This window comes from Caretta caretta, chromosome 16 (assembly GCF_965140235.1).
Source record: "Caretta caretta isolate rCarCar2 chromosome 16, rCarCar1.hap1, whole genome shotgun sequence".
Classification (NCBI taxonomy): domain Eukaryota; kingdom Metazoa; phylum Chordata; order Testudines; family Cheloniidae; genus Caretta; species Caretta caretta.
Genome location: NC_134221.1, coordinates 18,575,247 through 18,594,208, shown reverse-complemented (window position 1 = coordinate 18,594,208; position 18,962 = coordinate 18,575,247). Strand labels below are relative to the sequence as shown.

Below are 18,962 nucleotides of genomic sequence, written 5' to 3'. Positions count from 1 at the left end.
GAACTAACCTGTTGGCTCCTTAGATTAGAGAAATTAAAGATGGGGTGATTTTTAGGTCATCTACTCCATCACCTACCAATGCACCATTGTTCCCTATAGAATATTCTTCATTGCTTTGTCCGATTCATTTTTAAAATTATTCAAACAATGGGGCTCCCTCCAGTTCATCTGGGAGACTATTTTACAATCTGATGGATATCACTCTTAGGAAATCAATATTGATATTCATCTTAAATCCTCTTTTAATAAAATTCATCCCATTATTCCAAGTCAGACTCTCTCTGTGTCATATCCCCTTCCCAAACAATTCCTCTTCCCTCTTGGGATTTAAGACTGATCACATACTCAGAGAGAGTTACTGTATCTCCTTACATATTGTTCAGCTGACGGACAATAATAATACTTAGGTCTTTTCAACTCCAAAGCACTTTATGCTTAACTAATTAATCCTCACAAGCTATCAATGAGAAAGGTAGGTGTTATGCCTGTTTTATAGAGGAAACAAACAAGTCACTTGTCTAAAGCTAACATGAACCATTCCAGAGGTGGGATTAGAAACCATTTTAATGTTTAGTCCCCAGTGCAGTCTGGAACTCCTGTCCCTGAGCCCTTGTTGCATTTTACTAGCACTTACTGAAAAAGGGTAAGTAGGTAAGTGTATTTCACAAAGAAAAAAAAAATCATTCTAATATTTTTTTGTGAATTTTTTTTAAAAACCTGTCAATTTTTCTGGCAAAAAAAGAAAACCTTTTGGAAAACATTTTCCAGTTTTTATCCCTTCTCTCGACCTTCCTCCCCAATAATAAATCTCTTTTTCTTTTCCCACCAAAAAAGGGAGATAAAAGGAAAAATGCAAGAGAAAGGGGGGGGGGAAAACTCAACATTGTTCAGGTTTTCAATACTAGTAAAAACAAAAGGGAAACACTGAAAAATCCAAAAATTTTCCACAAAAAATCTTCATTCGGGTGGGGGGACGGGAGACACCAAAATGGGTTTCATATGAAAAATTTCAACCAGTTCTACTTCATTGTGAGCCCCGTTCAGTGCCATTGCTAGTCCCAGCTGGAATTAACCAGTTAAAACAAGTGCCAAACAGAGAACATGATCAGAACCATTGTAATGCAGGCTGAGTCATGAGTATATGTTTTAATGTTGCATGGATGCAGAATTCCAGTCTACCCCAAGATCTACAGATGCTCTCCCTTCATTTAAGATGATCAGGATTTTGCATTGAATAACACGCCAGCGCTTGCTTGCTCTTTGTTTTCATTACATGTCTGATATCACACCTGCTTCTTGTTTACAGGGCATAGTTCTGAATTCAAAAGGAAGCTGTATTCAGAGATAAACTTACCCTCTCCCCGTCATCTCCAGGTGCTCCTGGTGGACCTGATGGGCCTGGATCACCCTAGGAATGTAAGATTAGAATCAGCCACTTCAGGAAATCCCCAGAGAAGCCAAGCCGATTCTCTTCTCCCTCATGATGTAAAGCAGGTGTGAGGGAGAGCAGCATCAGGCCCCACCGCTTTGCTCCCCAAACTTCGTGGGACCAGGTGCTCAGTTGTTCCCCATCTCCTAGTACACTCAAAAACCCGTTAGAATTATGGCCACTACTCCGTAGCCATATAGGACACTATTTATCATGTGCACACATGTGATCCATCAGGCAGAGGAACATCCTCAACCCACATCCGTGGTCCCCTTTTGCCACGGAACAGGGAGAGATTGTGTCCCACACTTGCCTCTCCAGTCCCACACTTCTTGCGGAGATAGCTGTGCTTCGTCTCAACCTCCTATCTTCCCAGTCCATGTAGGGGAGATCACAGGGCTTCAGGAATGGAGGAGCAGATTGTGTATGACATCTAGGTGGCGGGTGCGGGGAGGGAGAAATGTCACCATAGCGTCTGGAGGCCACCAGGAACTGGGTTGTATTATGGGTATGCAAAGGTGGGGGCACTGGTGGTAGCTAGAAGAGTGCTAGATGGTGCTCTGCGTGTGACACTTCACAAAACCTAGGGCCAGCCCTGTCCTCCATGATCGGTTTCACTAATAATGACCATGCCTCCTGAGCTGCCCCTCCCTGATGTGAAACTGGCAAGAAGGAAACCATCCTTGCCCGAAGAACAGCTGCCTGTTCCCCCACCAAACAGGGATATCGTGTTATCTGAACATCCCTGTAACTTGAATTAACTTGGGGTTTTAGGGGGGATCCCGTTGGGTGTATGAGAAATGCCTTGTGACTGACACATTTGCTATCATCCAGGGCTAGAGCTTAATCTCAGAGTCCTTTCTACAGTATAACAGCAGCCTCAGAACTCACAGGGCCTGCTTCACTGGACTAGCACAATCCATCACAGACCTTCCCCATGACATCTCATAATGGGTACGAAAACCAGCCAGGGTGTCGAAGGTACGCACAGCAGCTTCTCGGAGAACAGGGACCTTGGCTTTGCTGCATAGTTCCCATTCCAACCCAAACACATCACAGCATTTTCTAGCTGGTTAAACACTGCCCTTATGCGCTACCTTTCCGCCCCACCATAGCATGTAATCACCATGTAATCTCCTCCACTGCTAAAAACACTCCCCCCTTGCTTTAGAAAGTAATGGTTACATTCTTGGGTGGGGGTGGCGGGTTGCCTGCCAAAAGAGTTGGCTTCTTGCTTAATTGCAAAGCACACAGAAGAATCCCATTTTTTGGGGCTGCCTTTCATCAATAACAACACCATAAAAGCAGGTTTTGTTTCTTGCTTCTTTTCTACTTTTCTGGGGTTTGTTACCTCCTCCAAAAAGTCTGCTGGTTTTTTTTCCCCCCCTTCCATGTGCCTTCAAAAGCTCTCAATGGCTTCCCGCCATGCGGACACTGTGGTTGGATGTGTTTTTATGACATGTCCTATGCACTCCTACAGAGATCTGTCATCCTCTTACAATGGCCAACCCATGATGTCTCCCTCTTAGTTCTAACCACACTCCACACAACTCCCAACAGACTCAGAACACCGTATCACTCCCCTACTGGTCCATTTGGGAGCTCAATAACCCTTTATAATGTTCCATAGCCATTTTGTTTGTTTTTTTCTCTTTTTAAGATTGTCGCCAGGATGCTGTGGAAATGAGAACTTACCCTGTGCCCCTTCTCACCAGGCAAACCAGCCAACCCATCAAAACCTCGGTCACCCTACAAGAAAAGACAAGGTCAGTCCAGATTTCTGTTCACTGTTGTACCCCTTTCCACTTTGATTAGTCTCTGGGCCAAGGAGGGATCGATTTTATCCACAGGCATTGGACAGTGTTTCAGCTTCTTATCTCAGCCCCAAGGACTTCAGAATTAGAGATGAAAAAGTTCCATGATGCCATCTTACCCATCTCGCCGATTACTGCCATTGTACATGTAATGATTTTTCCAGCCTATCTTTGTTTCTCAAGCAATGTGGCTTCCACCAATTCTCCTGGGACAGTATTCTACTGCCAAACACATCCCCCTTTTGGAAAGTTTTTGCGATATTCAGTCCACATTTTCACTGTCTAAATTTCATGCCATTACTAATCATAACCCCTGGGTAGCAACCTAAATAGCAACTTTCCCATGTCCATCAGCACCTCTTCAAATTCAATCTCTAAGCCCCCTCAGAAAGCATCCCACCTTTCTGGCCAAAGCTTTCCCTGTAATCCTGCTAGGGACTCAAGGGGAAAAAAGAAACGAAACAGGAAACTGAGTTAATAAAATTAGGATCAAAGACAAGAAAGTTTATGGTCTAAGAAGGAAAATAGATGGATGTTAAATCTGATTACTTCTCTTTGGAGTTTAAGTGGATGTTCCTTTCAATAAAGTGACTGAGGTTTCTGGTCTTACTTGAGAACCAAGTGGAAAGAAAATGTACATCATAAAACTCCTATCCATCTATTATTCAGCACCCTGGGTAGCCTCTGCCCTGCAGAGGTTCATCATTCGAAGCTGGTGGGATTTATCCTGTGCAAACAGAGCCTGTTGGAGGATCTCTCACAGCAGCACTTATCCATTGATATTTTAATTGATAGGAAGAAGTTGTGTGTAGGACTAAAGTTTGGGAATTGCACCACTGATCTAAAACAGAGACGTTCCCATGGATCAGTTCAGCAGAGACTTGGCTATGCTGGAACAAGCCCCTGGGGTCTGCAAAGCAGAGTATATAAGTAACCAGTCACCTCACCAAGGAAAATCACTAGTGGGCATCACACTCTGTGGCTTAGTCATCTGTCACCGAAATGTACTCTATAGTGCACCAGCAGCTGACCCCTTGCAATCCACCCTCTTGCCCACAACCTGCTAGACAAATAAAAGCAGGGAGGAAGGAGGGCCTTATGCTTAAAAAGCAACGATAAATTGCCTGAGCATCCATGGGCAAAACACACCAGGATCAGAATTTGAGAAGAAAACAAAAAGGGAGTGCTGATTTTGGGTGCTTCCATATACGATGCTGGACTTGGCACACCTCACCCATAAAATAGGTTTTGTTATCCCTGTGTAAGTGCTGAAATTCCTTGTCCCCAGCCACATAGTAAACTAACAAAGTTGGGAATCCAGAAATCCTGTGTCCCATTCTACTCTGCCAGCCACTAAACATGCTCTCATGCTAATTTAACTTATAATGGAATTATAGTTGCATGCCTCTCCTCCTGTTCTCCATCCCTATACTTTATAAGCAGGAATAGTCTGTAACGCCAGAGCAATTGAAGGATAAATCCACCTGGCAAGCAATTGAAGTTGCCTACACAAGATACATGAGCAGTAACAAGATGGCTATTTTTTTTGGTCAAGTTCTAGAGTGCCCCTTGAAGTCCGCCCACAATAGAATTAGTCACCATCTCGGCTACTATTCATTATTCTGGTTTTCATGTCTCCCTGGCATTCACTCCTCTGAGGACAGACAACACTCATTAATGCACACTTTACTGGATAAATGGTTTGCAGACTCCTTTCTCTGTATCAAGAAACTCCCATCTATTCCAGTTTTAAGTATCTACATAATAAACTACTTAACATTTCTAATATACGATTCCTTGGGCAAACTTCCTCTGCATTCAGTTTGGTGGAACAGCTCCTTTCTTGCTTCCGAATAGTACAAGATCACAGGGAAGTACGGGATTTCATCTCATATATGATATTAAAATTTCACGACACACTTTGTAAGTTTCCTTACCCAGTTAATGGGTACTTTTCTGTAGTTTGATTTCATGACGTTTTCAACTGCTCATTGTGTGTTTTTCATAATTGGGATTCCAAAGTCTTTGCTCTTCAACCACACACACAGAGGGAGCATATTTCTTACTCAAAGGAATTTTTTGGTTTAACAAACCTTGTACCAAAAATCTCTCATTATTGTTGTCTGACCCTGGTGACTCATTTCCACCTCTAATGTTTTGAGCCCATGATTATATAGACACTGCTGGACCTTTCCCTTCCTAGTGGACTGAATTCCTTCTGTCTAGGGTCCATTTGGTTTGTGTTTGCCAAAGCAGATGTGAATGCAAAGAGCATACAAATGCGTAAAGCTACCTTTGGTCCTGTCTGCCCTGGCATTCCCCGGGCACCATCGCTGCCAGCACGTCCCTGAAAGAGAGGAAAGGCAAATCAAGTACAAAAGCTGAGCAAGACCACAGGGACATCTGCTCTTTGGCTTGTGGCTGAATGAAGTTTTATATAATTCAGAACCCACTGGCAGTGGGACTGTTTCCCTTGTGGGGAGAAAATGACGGTCTGTTTTTGTGACAGCAGCAGCCCTATCTTTGCCTGGCTCTCTAACCAAGGGTACAATATAAAATGGTAGGGACCCTGGATACCGAGACATGGCCATTGATTTAAAAGAGAAGACATGAATAAAATGTAAATCGGCACATTGCAAGAAATATTAATTATGGTGTTCATAGATTGTAACGAGTTAAAAACTTATTAGTAACCCAGGAATGGGTCATGCAAAATAGTTTCTTAATTCTCCCACCAGCAAGTGGAGCCGACGCTCTAGCATGCAGAAGCAACATGGCGTTTAAGCTCAACCTCTTAACGTGCACCTGTGGAGATGCATGCATAGGGTGTGAATACAATGTACACGATCTCCTGTATGTATATCCCATGGGTCTGATCCTTGCTCACCCTAATGAGAATCCGGAGTAACCCAGTGAAGCCAATGGAGTTACAGCAAAAGCAGTGTGAGAGAATCACGCCCAATGCATGCGTGCAGGTATATTTTGGACCACTGAGGAGCAACCGTATAGGAGAAGATGGGAAGTGTGGAATACAATGGGAAATGCACCTCACCCCATCATCCCTCTTTTTATGCCTTAGAGCCGTTAGGCCTCCCCATTATATGTATATAAGTTTAGAGGTACTGGGAGGCCTCCCTGTTACAGATATCTGCCATGCGCAGAAGCCAACGTAGTCTGGCCCCTGGGTAGGACTGTGACATGGGGCGGGTAGTCACCGGCAATGTATCACCTTCTCAGTGACACACTCATTGCCCCCTCTCCCTCAGCAGTTGCTAAGCAGCAGCAGGAAGCCGATTTCAAATACGTCAAAGAGATTCTGAGTGCACCTACCCTGCGGCCTGGTTTTCCTGATGGGCCTGGGGGGCCTTGAGTGCCTCGTGGACCCTGCAATAGATTGAAGAGAGTGGGGAGAAAAAACGAAGCAGACGATGATACACCGTATGCACATTCTCCAGAGGACAAGACCAAGACACAGGCCCACTCTAGCCAGGCCTGTCCAGTGCAGCTAAAAGAAGGGTTAAGTCCCATCTTGTCATATCTTTTCAACTGGGCAGATTTACAAAGATATTTAGGTGCCTAGAGATACCCAGTGGGATTTTCAAAAGTGCTGAAGTGAATTAGGTGCCTAGCTCCCACTGAAAGTCCATTGAAGTTTGTCACCTTACCTACTTAAGGTAAGCCACTATCTTTTAGTTTAGGTGCCTAAACCCCTTTGTAAACCTGGCCCAAAGTAAGCAAATGTATAAAGGCAGAGCCACTCATTCCTCGGGTGGTTCAGTGGAGATAAAAGAACAAGGGTGGAAACCAGAGAAGGAGACGAGTAATGTACCAGCTAAGACAATGCCACTAGCAAAGGTCGCAGGGATCACAGAACATGTGACATTAACCTCACTGGACAGAGTCCTCCGTACATCAAATACAGGAAAGGTCCATTGTGCAGGGGATGAGGACAGGAAACTCCCACTGTGTCATGAGGACTGATTGGTGTATCCCCAAAGGGATATCTTAATCATGTGACCCGTTCCCCACTTGTCGGTGACTCCATGTTCTGGAGGCAAATCCTTCAGTCCTTACTCAGGCTTCGCACTGTAGAGAATGGGAGTTTTGCCTGAGTGTGAGCTACAAACTAACTAGGGGCCTTCAGGATTTCTATACTGGAACTATTGCCTGCGTTATGAAAGTGGGACCTCCAAGAATCCTGTTGCACCTTGTATTCAGTGTTTGCCCAGGCTGTGTGGATAGACTGTTTCCAGTGGAAGTGCTGTTCGAGATGAAGATAAAATCATGAGGTTTAGGCTGATACACGTTCAGAGGTGCTAGTAGCCAGAATAGACAAGAGCACTATTTTCCTCCCTTTTCCTGGGTGGAGCAGCGTGGCATGCCAAGGGCATGATTCTCCACCCACACCACTGAGCCTGGTCAGCCCATCCCAGAATCTTACAGGACTTAAATGGGGAGCAAAATTCTCCATATACTGAACTGTAGGTTTGCCTGGGAAAAGATTAAGAAGGAAGTAAGGGCTTTCAGGATTTGATGTCCTGGATCATCAGTACTGGCCTGCTCTTCAGAAGGCTGGCAATGTGGAATATTCCACTGTCTCAGGATCTCTGAGCTCTGTATTTGGATACTCAAATGCTCATGTAGGTGCAGAACATATTTTCATGTCTGTCCAATCTTATTCACCCTTTAGAAAGCCTGAGTTCTTCCTCCAGATGGGCCACTATAAAAGCCCTGGTTACAGGCTTAGTAGCTTTAGACAAGATCCCACCTCCACCCCCTTTTGAAAATTACTGTGATTTTCTCATACGCACCTGAGGCCCCATGTCTCCTGATTCACCTTTTAGTCCTCCACTGCCTGGGGGTCCCTATGGATGCACAATACAGTTAGGTTAGGCTTTGCCATGGTCAAGACTCGAACGATGTTAAGAAGGATGCATTAACCCCCGGGACCACGAGAGTTGGCTGGGAACCCACAGCACCAAATGCAACAGGAGTAGAATAATAGCTGCTCCAGCAATTAGGGCCTGTGTGCTGAAACAAGCACTTTTCCAGGAGTGTGTGGCCATGTTCGGGGGTAATGTCTCTGTTTGCCACAAGGCTTCATTCATAGACGATGACAGGGACGTTGCTTGACGTGGGGGAGCACAGGGAAGCTGTGACAAGATTGTTTGCCCCAAAGCGGTGTGCACATCCAAATCCCGACACAGGGGCATGGGACAGTGAGCAGAGGCCAGAGAGCAGATGCGCAAATGTGTGTGTCAGCAAAATGAAGGCTCTCTGACAATCAGGGCACCAATAATATCAGAGATCCAATTCCAAGGCAATGCTCTGGTGTCAGCTTTGCCTTCTTGTCCTCAGTGTTTGGCTACTTACTTACCACAGGGCCTGGTCTTCCAGTAAGACCCATAGGGCCAGCAGGGCCTCTCAACGCCAACTGCAACAGAAAGAGAAAATCATCCAGTTTCTTCTACATCCTACTGCCAGACACAACCAAAGCCAGCATGACCCACACCTTGTGCTGTCACCAGCAAAGGCTCTACGCCACTGGGACCAGAAATCTTGCACAGTGGACCAAAAACACTAGTAGCAGATGCTGGTGCAACATCATTAAAGCCAATGGGCTTTGGCCCAGTGTGCATAAAACAAACCATGTGTCCAATGCAGGCAAAGAGGCCCAAATACATCGCTGATAGAACTTCCTTGACTTCCATGCAGTTACACCAGGAATGAAGGTGCCCCAGACAGCCTAGTACAGATATGGAGTGTTAACTCTCCCCTACATGATCCTATTGAATGGAACGTACTTTGTTTCCAGCATATGTGTATAACTATTTTTGGAGACAATGTATGTTTACTCTGTTATATGTAAAAAGAAAAGGAGGACTTGTGGCACCTTAGAGACTAACCAATTTATTTGAGCATGAGCTTTCGTGAGCTACAGCTCACTTCATCGGATGCATACTGTGGAAACTGCCACATGTAGTACAGGGAATGTAGCTTAATTATGTAGGGAAGACTGTCTCTTATGTAGAAACTATAACCTGTCTTGATAGATAAATGTACACATTGTTAAGAAATAATTTGTAACAACATACACACATGAACACTAACGGCCTGTTCCTTAGCTGAGGTTTGACATCCGCGGAGCTGTGTTGATTTACATTGTCTGAGGATCTGGCTCTATAGGTCTGAGCCTCCTCTCACTCACGCTGGTGTATAGCCAAGAGAAAGATTAATAAGGCTCTCTCTACAGAGGTGTTGAAGGCACACTGTCAATCTATATATGCCTAGACTACAGGAGTATTCTTCCCATACTTTCGTTATCCATATCATCGGATCATAGGCCTGGAAGGGACTTTGAGAGGTCATCTAGTCCAGTCCCCTGCACTCATGGCAGGACTAAGTATTATCTAGACCATCCCCGACAGGTGTTTGTCTAACCTGGTCTTAAAAATCTCCAATGATGAAGATTCCACAACCTCGCTAGGCAATTTTATTCCAGTGATTAACCACCCTGACAGTTAGGAAGTTTTTCCCAATGTCCAGCCTAAACCTCCCTTGCCGCAATTGAAACCTATTGCTTCATGTCCTATCCTCAGAGGTTAAGAAGAACAATTTTTCTCCCTCCTCCTTGTTAATAACCTTTTATGGACTTGAAAACTGCTATCACGTCCCCGCTCAGTCTTCTCTTCTCCAGACTAAACAAACCCCATTTTTTCAATCTTCCCTCATAGGTCATGTTTTCTAGACATTTTATCATTTTTGTTGCTCTTTTCCGGACTCTCTCCAATTTGTCCACATCCTTCCTGAAATGTGGCACCCAGAACTGGACACAATACTCCAGTTGAGGCCTAATCAGCATGGAGTAGAGCAGAAGAATTCTTTTTTATGTCTTGCTTACAACACTCCTGCTAATAGATCCCAGAATGATGTTCACTTTTTTTGCAACAGCGTTACACTGTTGACTCATATTTAGCTTGCGATCCACTATGACCCCCAGATCCCTTTCCGCAGCACTCCTTCCTAGGCAGTCACTTTGTATGTGTGCAACTGATTGTTCCTTCCTGAACGGAGTACTTTGCATTTATCCTTTGAATTTTATCCTATTTACTTCAGACCATTTCTCCAGATCATTTTGAATTTTTATCCTATGCTCCAAAGCACTTGCAATCCCTCCCAGCTTGGTATCATCCGCAACCTTTGTAAGTGTACTCTATATGCCATTATCTAAACATTGATGAAGATATTGAATAGAACCAGTCCCAGAACTAATCCCTCCGGGACCCCACTTGTTATGCCCTTCAGCATGACTTTGAACCACTGATAACTACTCTCTGGGAACAGTTTTCCAACCAGTTTTGCACCCACCTTATAATAGCTTAATTTAGGTTGTATTTCCCTAGTTTGTTTATGAGAAGGTCATGCGAGACAGTATTAAAAGCTTTGCTAAAGTCAAGATATACCACATCTACCACTTCCCCCCATCCACAAGGCTTGTTACCCTGTTAAAGAAAGCTATCAGGCTGGTTTGACACGATTTGTTTTTGAAAAATCCATGCTGCCTGTTACTTATCACCTTATTATCTTATAGATGATTGCAAACTGATTGCTTAATTATTTGCTCCATTATCTTTCTGGGTACAGAAGTTAAGCTGACTGGTCTGTAATTCCCCGGGTTGTCCTTATTTCCCTTTTTATAGATTGGCACTATATTTGCCCTTTTCCAGTCTTCTGGACTCTCTCCCGTCTTCCATGACTTTTCAAAGATAATCGCTAATGGCTCAGATATCTCCTCAGACAGCTCCTTCAGTATTCTTGGATGCATTTCATCAGGCCCTGGTGACTTGAAGACATCTAATTTGTCCAAGTAATTTTTAACTTGTTCTTTCCCTATTTTAGCCTCTTCTGATCCTACCTCATTTTCACTGGCTTTCACTATGTTAGACGTCCAATCGCCACCAACCTTCTTGGTAAAAACCGAAACAAAGAAGTAATTAAGCACCTCTGCCATTTCCACATTTTCTGATATTATTCCCCCCCCTCCCCCCATTGAGTAACGGGCCTATCCTGACAGTTCAATTTACAGATTTTTTGCTATTTAACAATCCCATAAATAGAACAGCAATTCAATTTTGATGGTTTTTAAACCCAGTAATTAAAAAGCCATATAGCCAGCACCCAGTCAATAATGTTCACAGCAGGTAATGGGACTGTCCACACTTTATAACACCGCTTGGACAATTTGTTCCATTGCAGTAATTCAATACTTTAAAAGACTGCTAATTATGTCCGTGCTCCAGTAATCAAAATCTACCTGTGCCTGCACTTGTAATGAAATAAGTATGTTAGATTATTTATAACTTTTATTTTTTGTACCACAGCCCAATAAAAAGGAGCTGCTCTGAAATACTGCCAGCTGGGACAACATTTGGCCTCTTTACCAAGAATCAAATTTCAGAGGAATATATCACTTTAATAATGTAATTACCCCAAAACAAGAGAAGAAAAATCTACCCATCTCAGGAGTCCCTTTCCTCTCTCAGCCTCCCCAAAACCCTTTCAGCCTTCATCACAGAAGGCTTCGATCTCAATTTTCTTATTAATGATCCCAGTTCAAATGACAGGGTCTGTACGCAGGGTACAGCTAAATTTTTTCCCCTCTTGTGGAAACTTTTAACTTTCCATCTAAAAACCATAAACCCAAAACTGGTGTGTTTGTTTCCCCCTTCCCCCTATTTTCACCAACTGATAACTGAAAAAGTTTGGCTAAAAACTGAGTGAAAAAAACATCAGTTGGGGAGTTTATGGTTTTTCAAAGAACAGTTGCAATATTCCCTGGGGAGAGGGGAAAAAAATGTCCATTTCCAGTTTTTGGTTTTCTGTCAAAAAGAAAAAAATAATCAAAAGTTTCACAGAAAAGCAGACACTATCCACAAAAAAAAATTAATTTAGTCACAAAGCCCATTTCCCATCGAAACAAGTTTTAACTAAAAGTTTTTGAACTAGCCTGAACGCTGGCACTAAGTAGGCACTGAACGTGTGAACATTTGGGCCTTAAGGGCCTGTGTGTTCATCCAATCAGGGAGCAGATATAATACTGCGGGACATGTGTGACCAATCACAGGTAACCAACACAGCTCGAATAACAAACCCGGATAGGGAAGTTTTTACAGTCATTCCACAGGATTAAATATATATAAAAAACATATTTGCAAGGATACTCATGGCACACTTTCCAATGAATACATTAACAGAAAGTGTGATCTGTGGGCTGAGATTCATGGAACTGAGAAACAACTTACATCTGTGACATTCATTTATTTATTGAGAGTGATTTACCCAAAAAACAAAAACATACAAAACTTTTGCTGCGGATTTTGAGCACAAAGAACCAAGTTTTGTAAATAGCAAAACTCCACTGAAGCCCACAGGCCTATGCCTATTTACATCAGCAGAGGATTTGGTCCAAAAGGTGTGGGGGAATTTTAAACCATAGTTTTGGATTGGCCCATCTCTAGCTGTTATCGATAGGCCAAAGTATGCAAAGGGGTCACATTACCATGCCAGGTACTAAATCACGGCCAAAGTCAAGACACATCACCTGGGTAAATTTCTTCCAACGGCACTAGAGAAAAGAGATGTCCCCACTTACCCTGGCTTGTTGTAGTATGGCTTGAGCTTGGGATTCCTGTGCTGAAACGAGAGGTCCTTTTGAGCCACCATCTCCTCCCCCACTAAAGCGGAACTGCAAGAAAGAAGATGCAGATGTGCAGATGTATGTGACTATGCTGCTATCTATTCCCTCTCCCCCTAGCCTGACTTCCTATAGCATTTCTATTCAGCCTCGCTGGATTGGCAAGCTCAGCTCAGTCACTGCCCTACTGGTCTCTAACAAACTTACTAACTGCCACACGCGTTTAGCACCTTCTCTCAAAGCCCTGTGACATTCGCTTCTGATGGGAAAACCAGACAGGTGATCTTACTTATGTATGGCACAAGCCACATTCTTCCCAGGTAAACACCTGCAAATTAAATCACTGAAGCTCAAAACAATCCAAGGATAAAATGCATGAGATCACGATATATGCTTTAAAACCTTAAGGACTCATCATCAGCTCGAACCTTTAAAGCCAGAACATTCATAGGTCTGATGTTCTCCTCCCAGCTGCTCTTGGCCAGGAAAACCCTGCAGATGTGATTGCATGAGGATGAGAACAAATCACTTGGCGTTAGTCTCCAGTTTACTAGAGTACATAGCCTACATTTGTAGCACAAGGGCTATAGGTTTGGGCTTGTGTGTTTTAAAAGCTATTCCTGAGATACTAGCTCCCCATGCCAGGACACCTGAAGTTTGCTTGGAAAATAGGATACCGTCCAAACAGGTAAACATTTGAGCTTGGATTAGTCCAATCTGCAGCGGACTACGGGGAGATAACAACAACACCGGGCCAGCAATATGCAGGCAGAAAAGCCCATTCCTAGACGCATTCGCTGTGCTCTGCAGCTTTGCGTGGTGTGTTCCCTCTGAGGGATCTCAGAGAGCTTTCCAAACACAAGTTAAAAACTTGGCTACATTGAGGGGGGGAGGATGCATGGTTTTTTAATCTATTTTACGGCAGGGAGAAAGACAGTGTCCCAGATTTTATCCAGTGCGGAGGTATGCTTCAAGGAGTAGAATTCAGCCCACAGTTTAGAAAGTGTTTTGGGATCCTTTGGCATGGAAAGCACTCGAAGATGTAAGCTGTTGATTATTGGCCATGCCCTCCGTTGGGAGATTATTTTCCTCAACTTCAGGAGGAGTGAGGTTCTTCCCACCTTTGACATCTCTGAACCTATGTTCCTGTAGCAATACCCTGTTACTGGCCTAATTATCAATGTCTTAAGAGCATTCCAAGAGGGAAACTGCAGACTGTAGGTCCTAGTTGGTAACGCTGCTTCACCTGGGTTTCACCTCGGCGTCCTGTTGCATAGCAAGAAGCAATGAAACCAAGTTCCAACATGAACTTGGCCAACTGAACCGAAGCCCACAATTTACAGACCCAGGGGTTGGTTACTTTATGGGCCAGAAGAGGTATTGTAATGGCCGGCTAAGCATTGAAACAATGTTGTGCAGTTGGCCTTAGCAGCACTAGGCTCTCTGCCAGTAACCTACACATGCATTACCCTGCTATTTGGAACCCCTACAAGTGCACAGTGGTTTTTATTTAAGACTCTCCTCTTAGTACGCAACTGCTTATTTTCCAGCCGCTAGGCTCCTTTGGGTTCTGTCACATCAAAGCAGAGACAAAATATACTCATCATCATTCCTTTGGTGTCCCAGGACCAAGAGGGCTGACTCAATGCTGGCTCGACTGGCATCCAGAAAGAATAGTGCCACAATCTTCAAAAGTGACTAGCTCATTTAGTCGCCTACAGTGTTGGATGTCCAATTTGAGACCCCTTTAAATGGCCCTGAATTTCAGCACTTTCACAGATTTCAGACGGGTGTTCAGCACTTTCTGAAAATTGAGCCCACCTGAGGTGTCTCAAGTTGGGTCCAGCAGAATTGAGGCATTTGAAATCATGGGTCAATTTTGAAAACGTTAGCCTACGTACCCATTTCTTTTCCCATGTGAAGAGGTCCCAGCATTTTACAAAAAATGGGTAATAATTTACATAAGAGCGGCCACACTGGGTCAGACCAATGGTCCATCTAGCCCCATCTCCTGTCTTCCAACAGTGGCCAGATGCTTCTAAGGAAATGAACAGAACAAGGCAACTATCAAGTGATCCATCCCCTGTTGTCCAGACCCAGCATCTGGCAGTCAGAGGTTTAGGGACTCGCAGAGTATGGGGTTGCATCCCTGACCATCTTGGCTAATAGCCACTGTTGGACCTACCTTCCATGAACTTAGCAAATTCTTTTTTGAATCCAGTTATAGTTTTGGCCTTCACAACATGCCCTGCCAATGAGTTCCACAGGTTGTGTGTTGTGTCTCTATTCCACAAAAGGGGAAAGAGAGTCACAATGAGGTGAAGTAACTGTCCCAAGGACAGATAGGGTGTCAGTAGCAAAGTGCAGGACTCCTGACCCCCAGTCTTCTCTATTAACCATGCCCTTTTGTTACAATTGTACTTACAGGCAGCATGAGCATTGTCCCTGGTGGTCCGGGTAACCCATCTGCTCCTGGAAGACCTGGCCGGCCAGGAGGTCCCTACGAAGGGAAGAAATAAAGAGAAATCACTAGAGCTTGTGTGTATATGTTATTTAATTCATTCTTCCCCATAGTTTGCTGTACCTGGAAGGGCCTTTGCTTCTCGTTAGCCTTGGCAAAGCCAAGTATACTCAGATATACTATACATTTTGATGGTATCCAGATCAATGGTAAGGCTGGCAGCACAGAGATGTTTACAGTGGCCTGTATTTGTTGCTTAAACACATATGGTATTCCTTAGTAATTCCATCCCCCTGCTCCCTTCCCTCCATAGTTTCAAGTCTGCCATGAGCAATTTTCAGATGCCCAATAAAAGCCCTTGCAATGTTCCAGATCAATGATATCAATGTTTAGTTGAGTATATTAAGCCCTATTAAAACTGTATATAAAACCTTGTTTAAAATATAACTCAGAGCAGTGAAGCAGAGATGCATTGAAATGTATTTATTCTTCCACATGTTTAATTGCCTGGTTCATTTCTTTCCTTTCATTGTTTTTTGGTGGTCTTTTTGTTCCTAGAAAAATATTTCCATCTGCCTTGGGCCAAACAATCAGCTGGTGCAAATTAGCAAAGCTCCACTGATCCATCAGTCGAGTATCTTGATCTCACTCTGTAGGAGCAACCTACACATTAAATGTTCTACAGATGAAACTCTAAAGAACAACATAGATTCAACTTCCCTAAAACAGCCTCCAGATTATTTGCACTCACAATTCTGTGCCTGCAAAAAAGTCCAAATTTACACAGACATTGAGCAATACAGCATGCAAATGAGGGCGACATCTAACTACGCAAGGTGCACGCATAATTCCAATTTTCACATTAGCATGCAAAGCTGTGGGCGTTGTAGACTTGATCCCATCCTATGAAGTCAATAGGAGTCTTGCCATTCATTTCAACAATGGCAGGATTGGGCTCTAACTGAGGAACATTTCTAGTCTCCGGTGTAATCCACCATCTTCCTGCAGTTACTTAATAAGATCCCATAATCATTTTACTTTTCCCCTCTTCTTCAATGAAAGCTGCATAAATTCCCCTTGGGAAGTTCTCTGGAGCAGGATAGGTGCACTGCACCAGCCATTCTGAACCCTTAAAAATACTGACTCTCTGAGTATGTGCAAAAAGTTGGGGTTTTGGGGTTTTGGGGTTTTTTTTTTTGTATTTGCCTGATTTTGCATGTCATGGATGATATTGTTTGTCTAGGCTCTTCCCCTCAGGAGGTGCTGAATGGATAGACAAGAAACACAGACTGGAGTCTTGCTCATTCTAATTTTCGAATCTGCAAACACAGTCACCCTCACTCCAGGCACACACCAAAACGATGACATCACCACCCTGGCACAAATGAGTCGCCTTTCTTGTTACTGAAGTGCCTAGAATTCAGGTGCTGTGAATACACGCCATAAGAGATGGTCTCTGCTATAAAGAGCTTACAATGTAAACAGACAAGACAAAGGGAGGGTGGTGATGGCTGGGGGAGAGAGAGAGGCCCTGAGAAACGAAGAGTAAAATTTTCAAGTTTTGAAAGTGGCGCAGGGCCAGATTTTTAAAGGTATTTAGGCACCTACCTCCCATTGACTTTCAATCAGACTTAGGCTCCTACCTGACCTAAGTCACTTTTGAAAACAAGATTTAGGGTATGTCTACGTGGCAATGAAAGGCCCACGGCATGACTGTGGCAGGTCTAAGTTAGCGGACTCGGGTTCGTGAGACGCAGGCTGCGGGGTTATAAAACATCAGTGTAGACATTTGAGGAGCAAGAGTCTCAGGGCCCAGGCTTCAGCCCACACCCAAACATCTACACTGCTATTTTATAGCCCCGCCTCCTGAGCTCCATGTGTCCAAGTCAGCTGACCTGAGCTCTCGGTCTCAGTGCCCTGGGTTTTGTTTATCGCAGGGTAGACATACCCTGAGGCTCCTAAGTCAGTTAGGTGCTTTGAAAAATAGATCCTAAGTGATTTGCCCAGGGTCACTCAGTGAGTCTGTGGCAGAACTGGGAACTGAACCCAGGTGTCCTGATCTTAGTTCTGTGTTTTAAGCACCAGGCTACCCTGCCTCCTTTCATGGTCTATGCACTTTTATCTATTTTTATATTCGAATATGCTTCTCCTCCCACCCTCCCTTTTCACATTCTCTCTGCATTGTGTGTGGCGTTTTTTTTTTTTTTTAAACTCTGTTCACTCTTGTTTCCTTGGATTTTTTCCCCCTCTCACCTCCCATGCTCCCTCGCTCTCTTTCTCTCTCCCTCTCCCTTTCTCTTTCTTGTTCTTAAAAGGGCACCCAATACCATGCCAGTCGAATTTTCAAGCCCATGATTAGTGAGTCCACAATTAGGGAAAACAACATTGCCCAACCCTACCCTGAACTACACACACACCAGCTAGACTATTTATATACACGGCACCCCATAATTAGAGGCACTGGATAACATTACAGATGAAGAATCCAGGGTTTGCGTCACCCTCCAACTGACCCAGAATAATAACACAGCTTGAAAACCTGCAGTAAACGGCCACTCCAGCCAGTGATTTATCAGCAGAAAACACAAGTAGTCCCCTCTGTTGCTGGAGGCAGGCTGCATATCTAATCCACCTGTCCATTTTTCAAGACTAGCTCATGATGTTACTTCCACTTTGTTTACTTAGCCACTTCGACACAACAGTCCCTGACTCAGATGATGAGGAGTTGATAGGTAAACAGAGCAGTCCCATCTGTTGGATTAAAAGCACAATAAATAATTTAGGCCAAACTTGTCTTATATAATAACTCTTTCTCCCCGCCTCGTCCGCACGGTCCTGATGTATGATTGATCATCTCTGGGTTTGTTTATCTATCTTCGTGTATTCTGTCAAACGAGTGTAGATAAAATGTTTTTACACAAGCATGTTTGTCTGGGGGTATTTTCAAAATACCTCAAATTTAAATTCAGGTCACTTTTCCAAAGGCCTTTGAGTAACTTTCAAAGAAACCTGTTGCACGCCAGTGCAAATTGGGTGGTTCCAACGAAGTCAATGCTGCTCTGCTGATACACAATAGCTAAGGAGTGCTGCCAAGCGTCACACGGTTTGCAAATGCTTGCAAATGCTAAGGCAATATGGACGCTGATCAGCTTTCTAGCCCAATGTTTCGGGCCTCCAAATTTGGGCCAGAAATCTCTTAAAGGATTAGATTTCTGACACGTCCATTGCTGGCCCAAATGGCTGTGAGAAAAACCGTTCTCCTGGTATTTCAGCACCTCTGAACCAGGTTCCACCTGAAACCCAGAAGGAAAAGGGCCTCCAAGACCTTCCGACAAGCATTTCAGAACCATAGCAAAGGTCTGAGAGCCAGGTGCCGTGCCTGCGAAGCCAAGGGAAGTTTTAGCATTGGCCTCAATGGTGCCCTAAAAGAGGTGCATAGGTGCACAGTCTCAGGGCCAGACCCTCAACTGATGTAAATCAGTGTAGCTCCACCTACTTCAATGGAAGTTGGGGAAATACCCTCGCAATGGATCTGGCCTATTATTCTATTTCGTTCTGCACTGC

At 43.9% G+C, this 18,962-nt stretch overlaps 1 protein-coding gene across 3 annotated transcripts in view; it reads right to left on the bottom strand.

Moving 5' to 3' along the window:
- The window catches only part of COL5A1 (collagen type V alpha 1 chain), a 252,466-nt gene that overhangs the window by 96,800 nt on the left and 136,704 nt on the right, over window positions 1-18,962 (bottom strand). For all 3 annotated transcript variants that reach the window (XM_048822900.2, XM_048822901.2, XM_075120566.1), the window contains exons 12-19: window positions 15,363-15,437; window positions 12,896-12,988; window positions 8,621-8,677; window positions 8,055-8,108; window positions 6,574-6,627; window positions 5,537-5,590; window positions 3,125-3,178; window positions 1,355-1,408 (exon numbers count right to left, since the gene is read on the bottom strand). In XM_048822900.2, coding sequence (XP_048678857.1) covers window positions 1,355-1,408; window positions 3,125-3,178; window positions 5,537-5,590; window positions 6,574-6,627; window positions 8,055-8,108; window positions 8,621-8,677; window positions 12,896-12,988; window positions 15,363-15,437 — 495 coding nt within the window. The remainder of the gene's footprint in view (window positions 1-1,354; window positions 1,409-3,124; window positions 3,179-5,536; window positions 5,591-6,573; window positions 6,628-8,054; window positions 8,109-8,620; window positions 8,678-12,895; window positions 12,989-15,362; window positions 15,438-18,962) is intronic.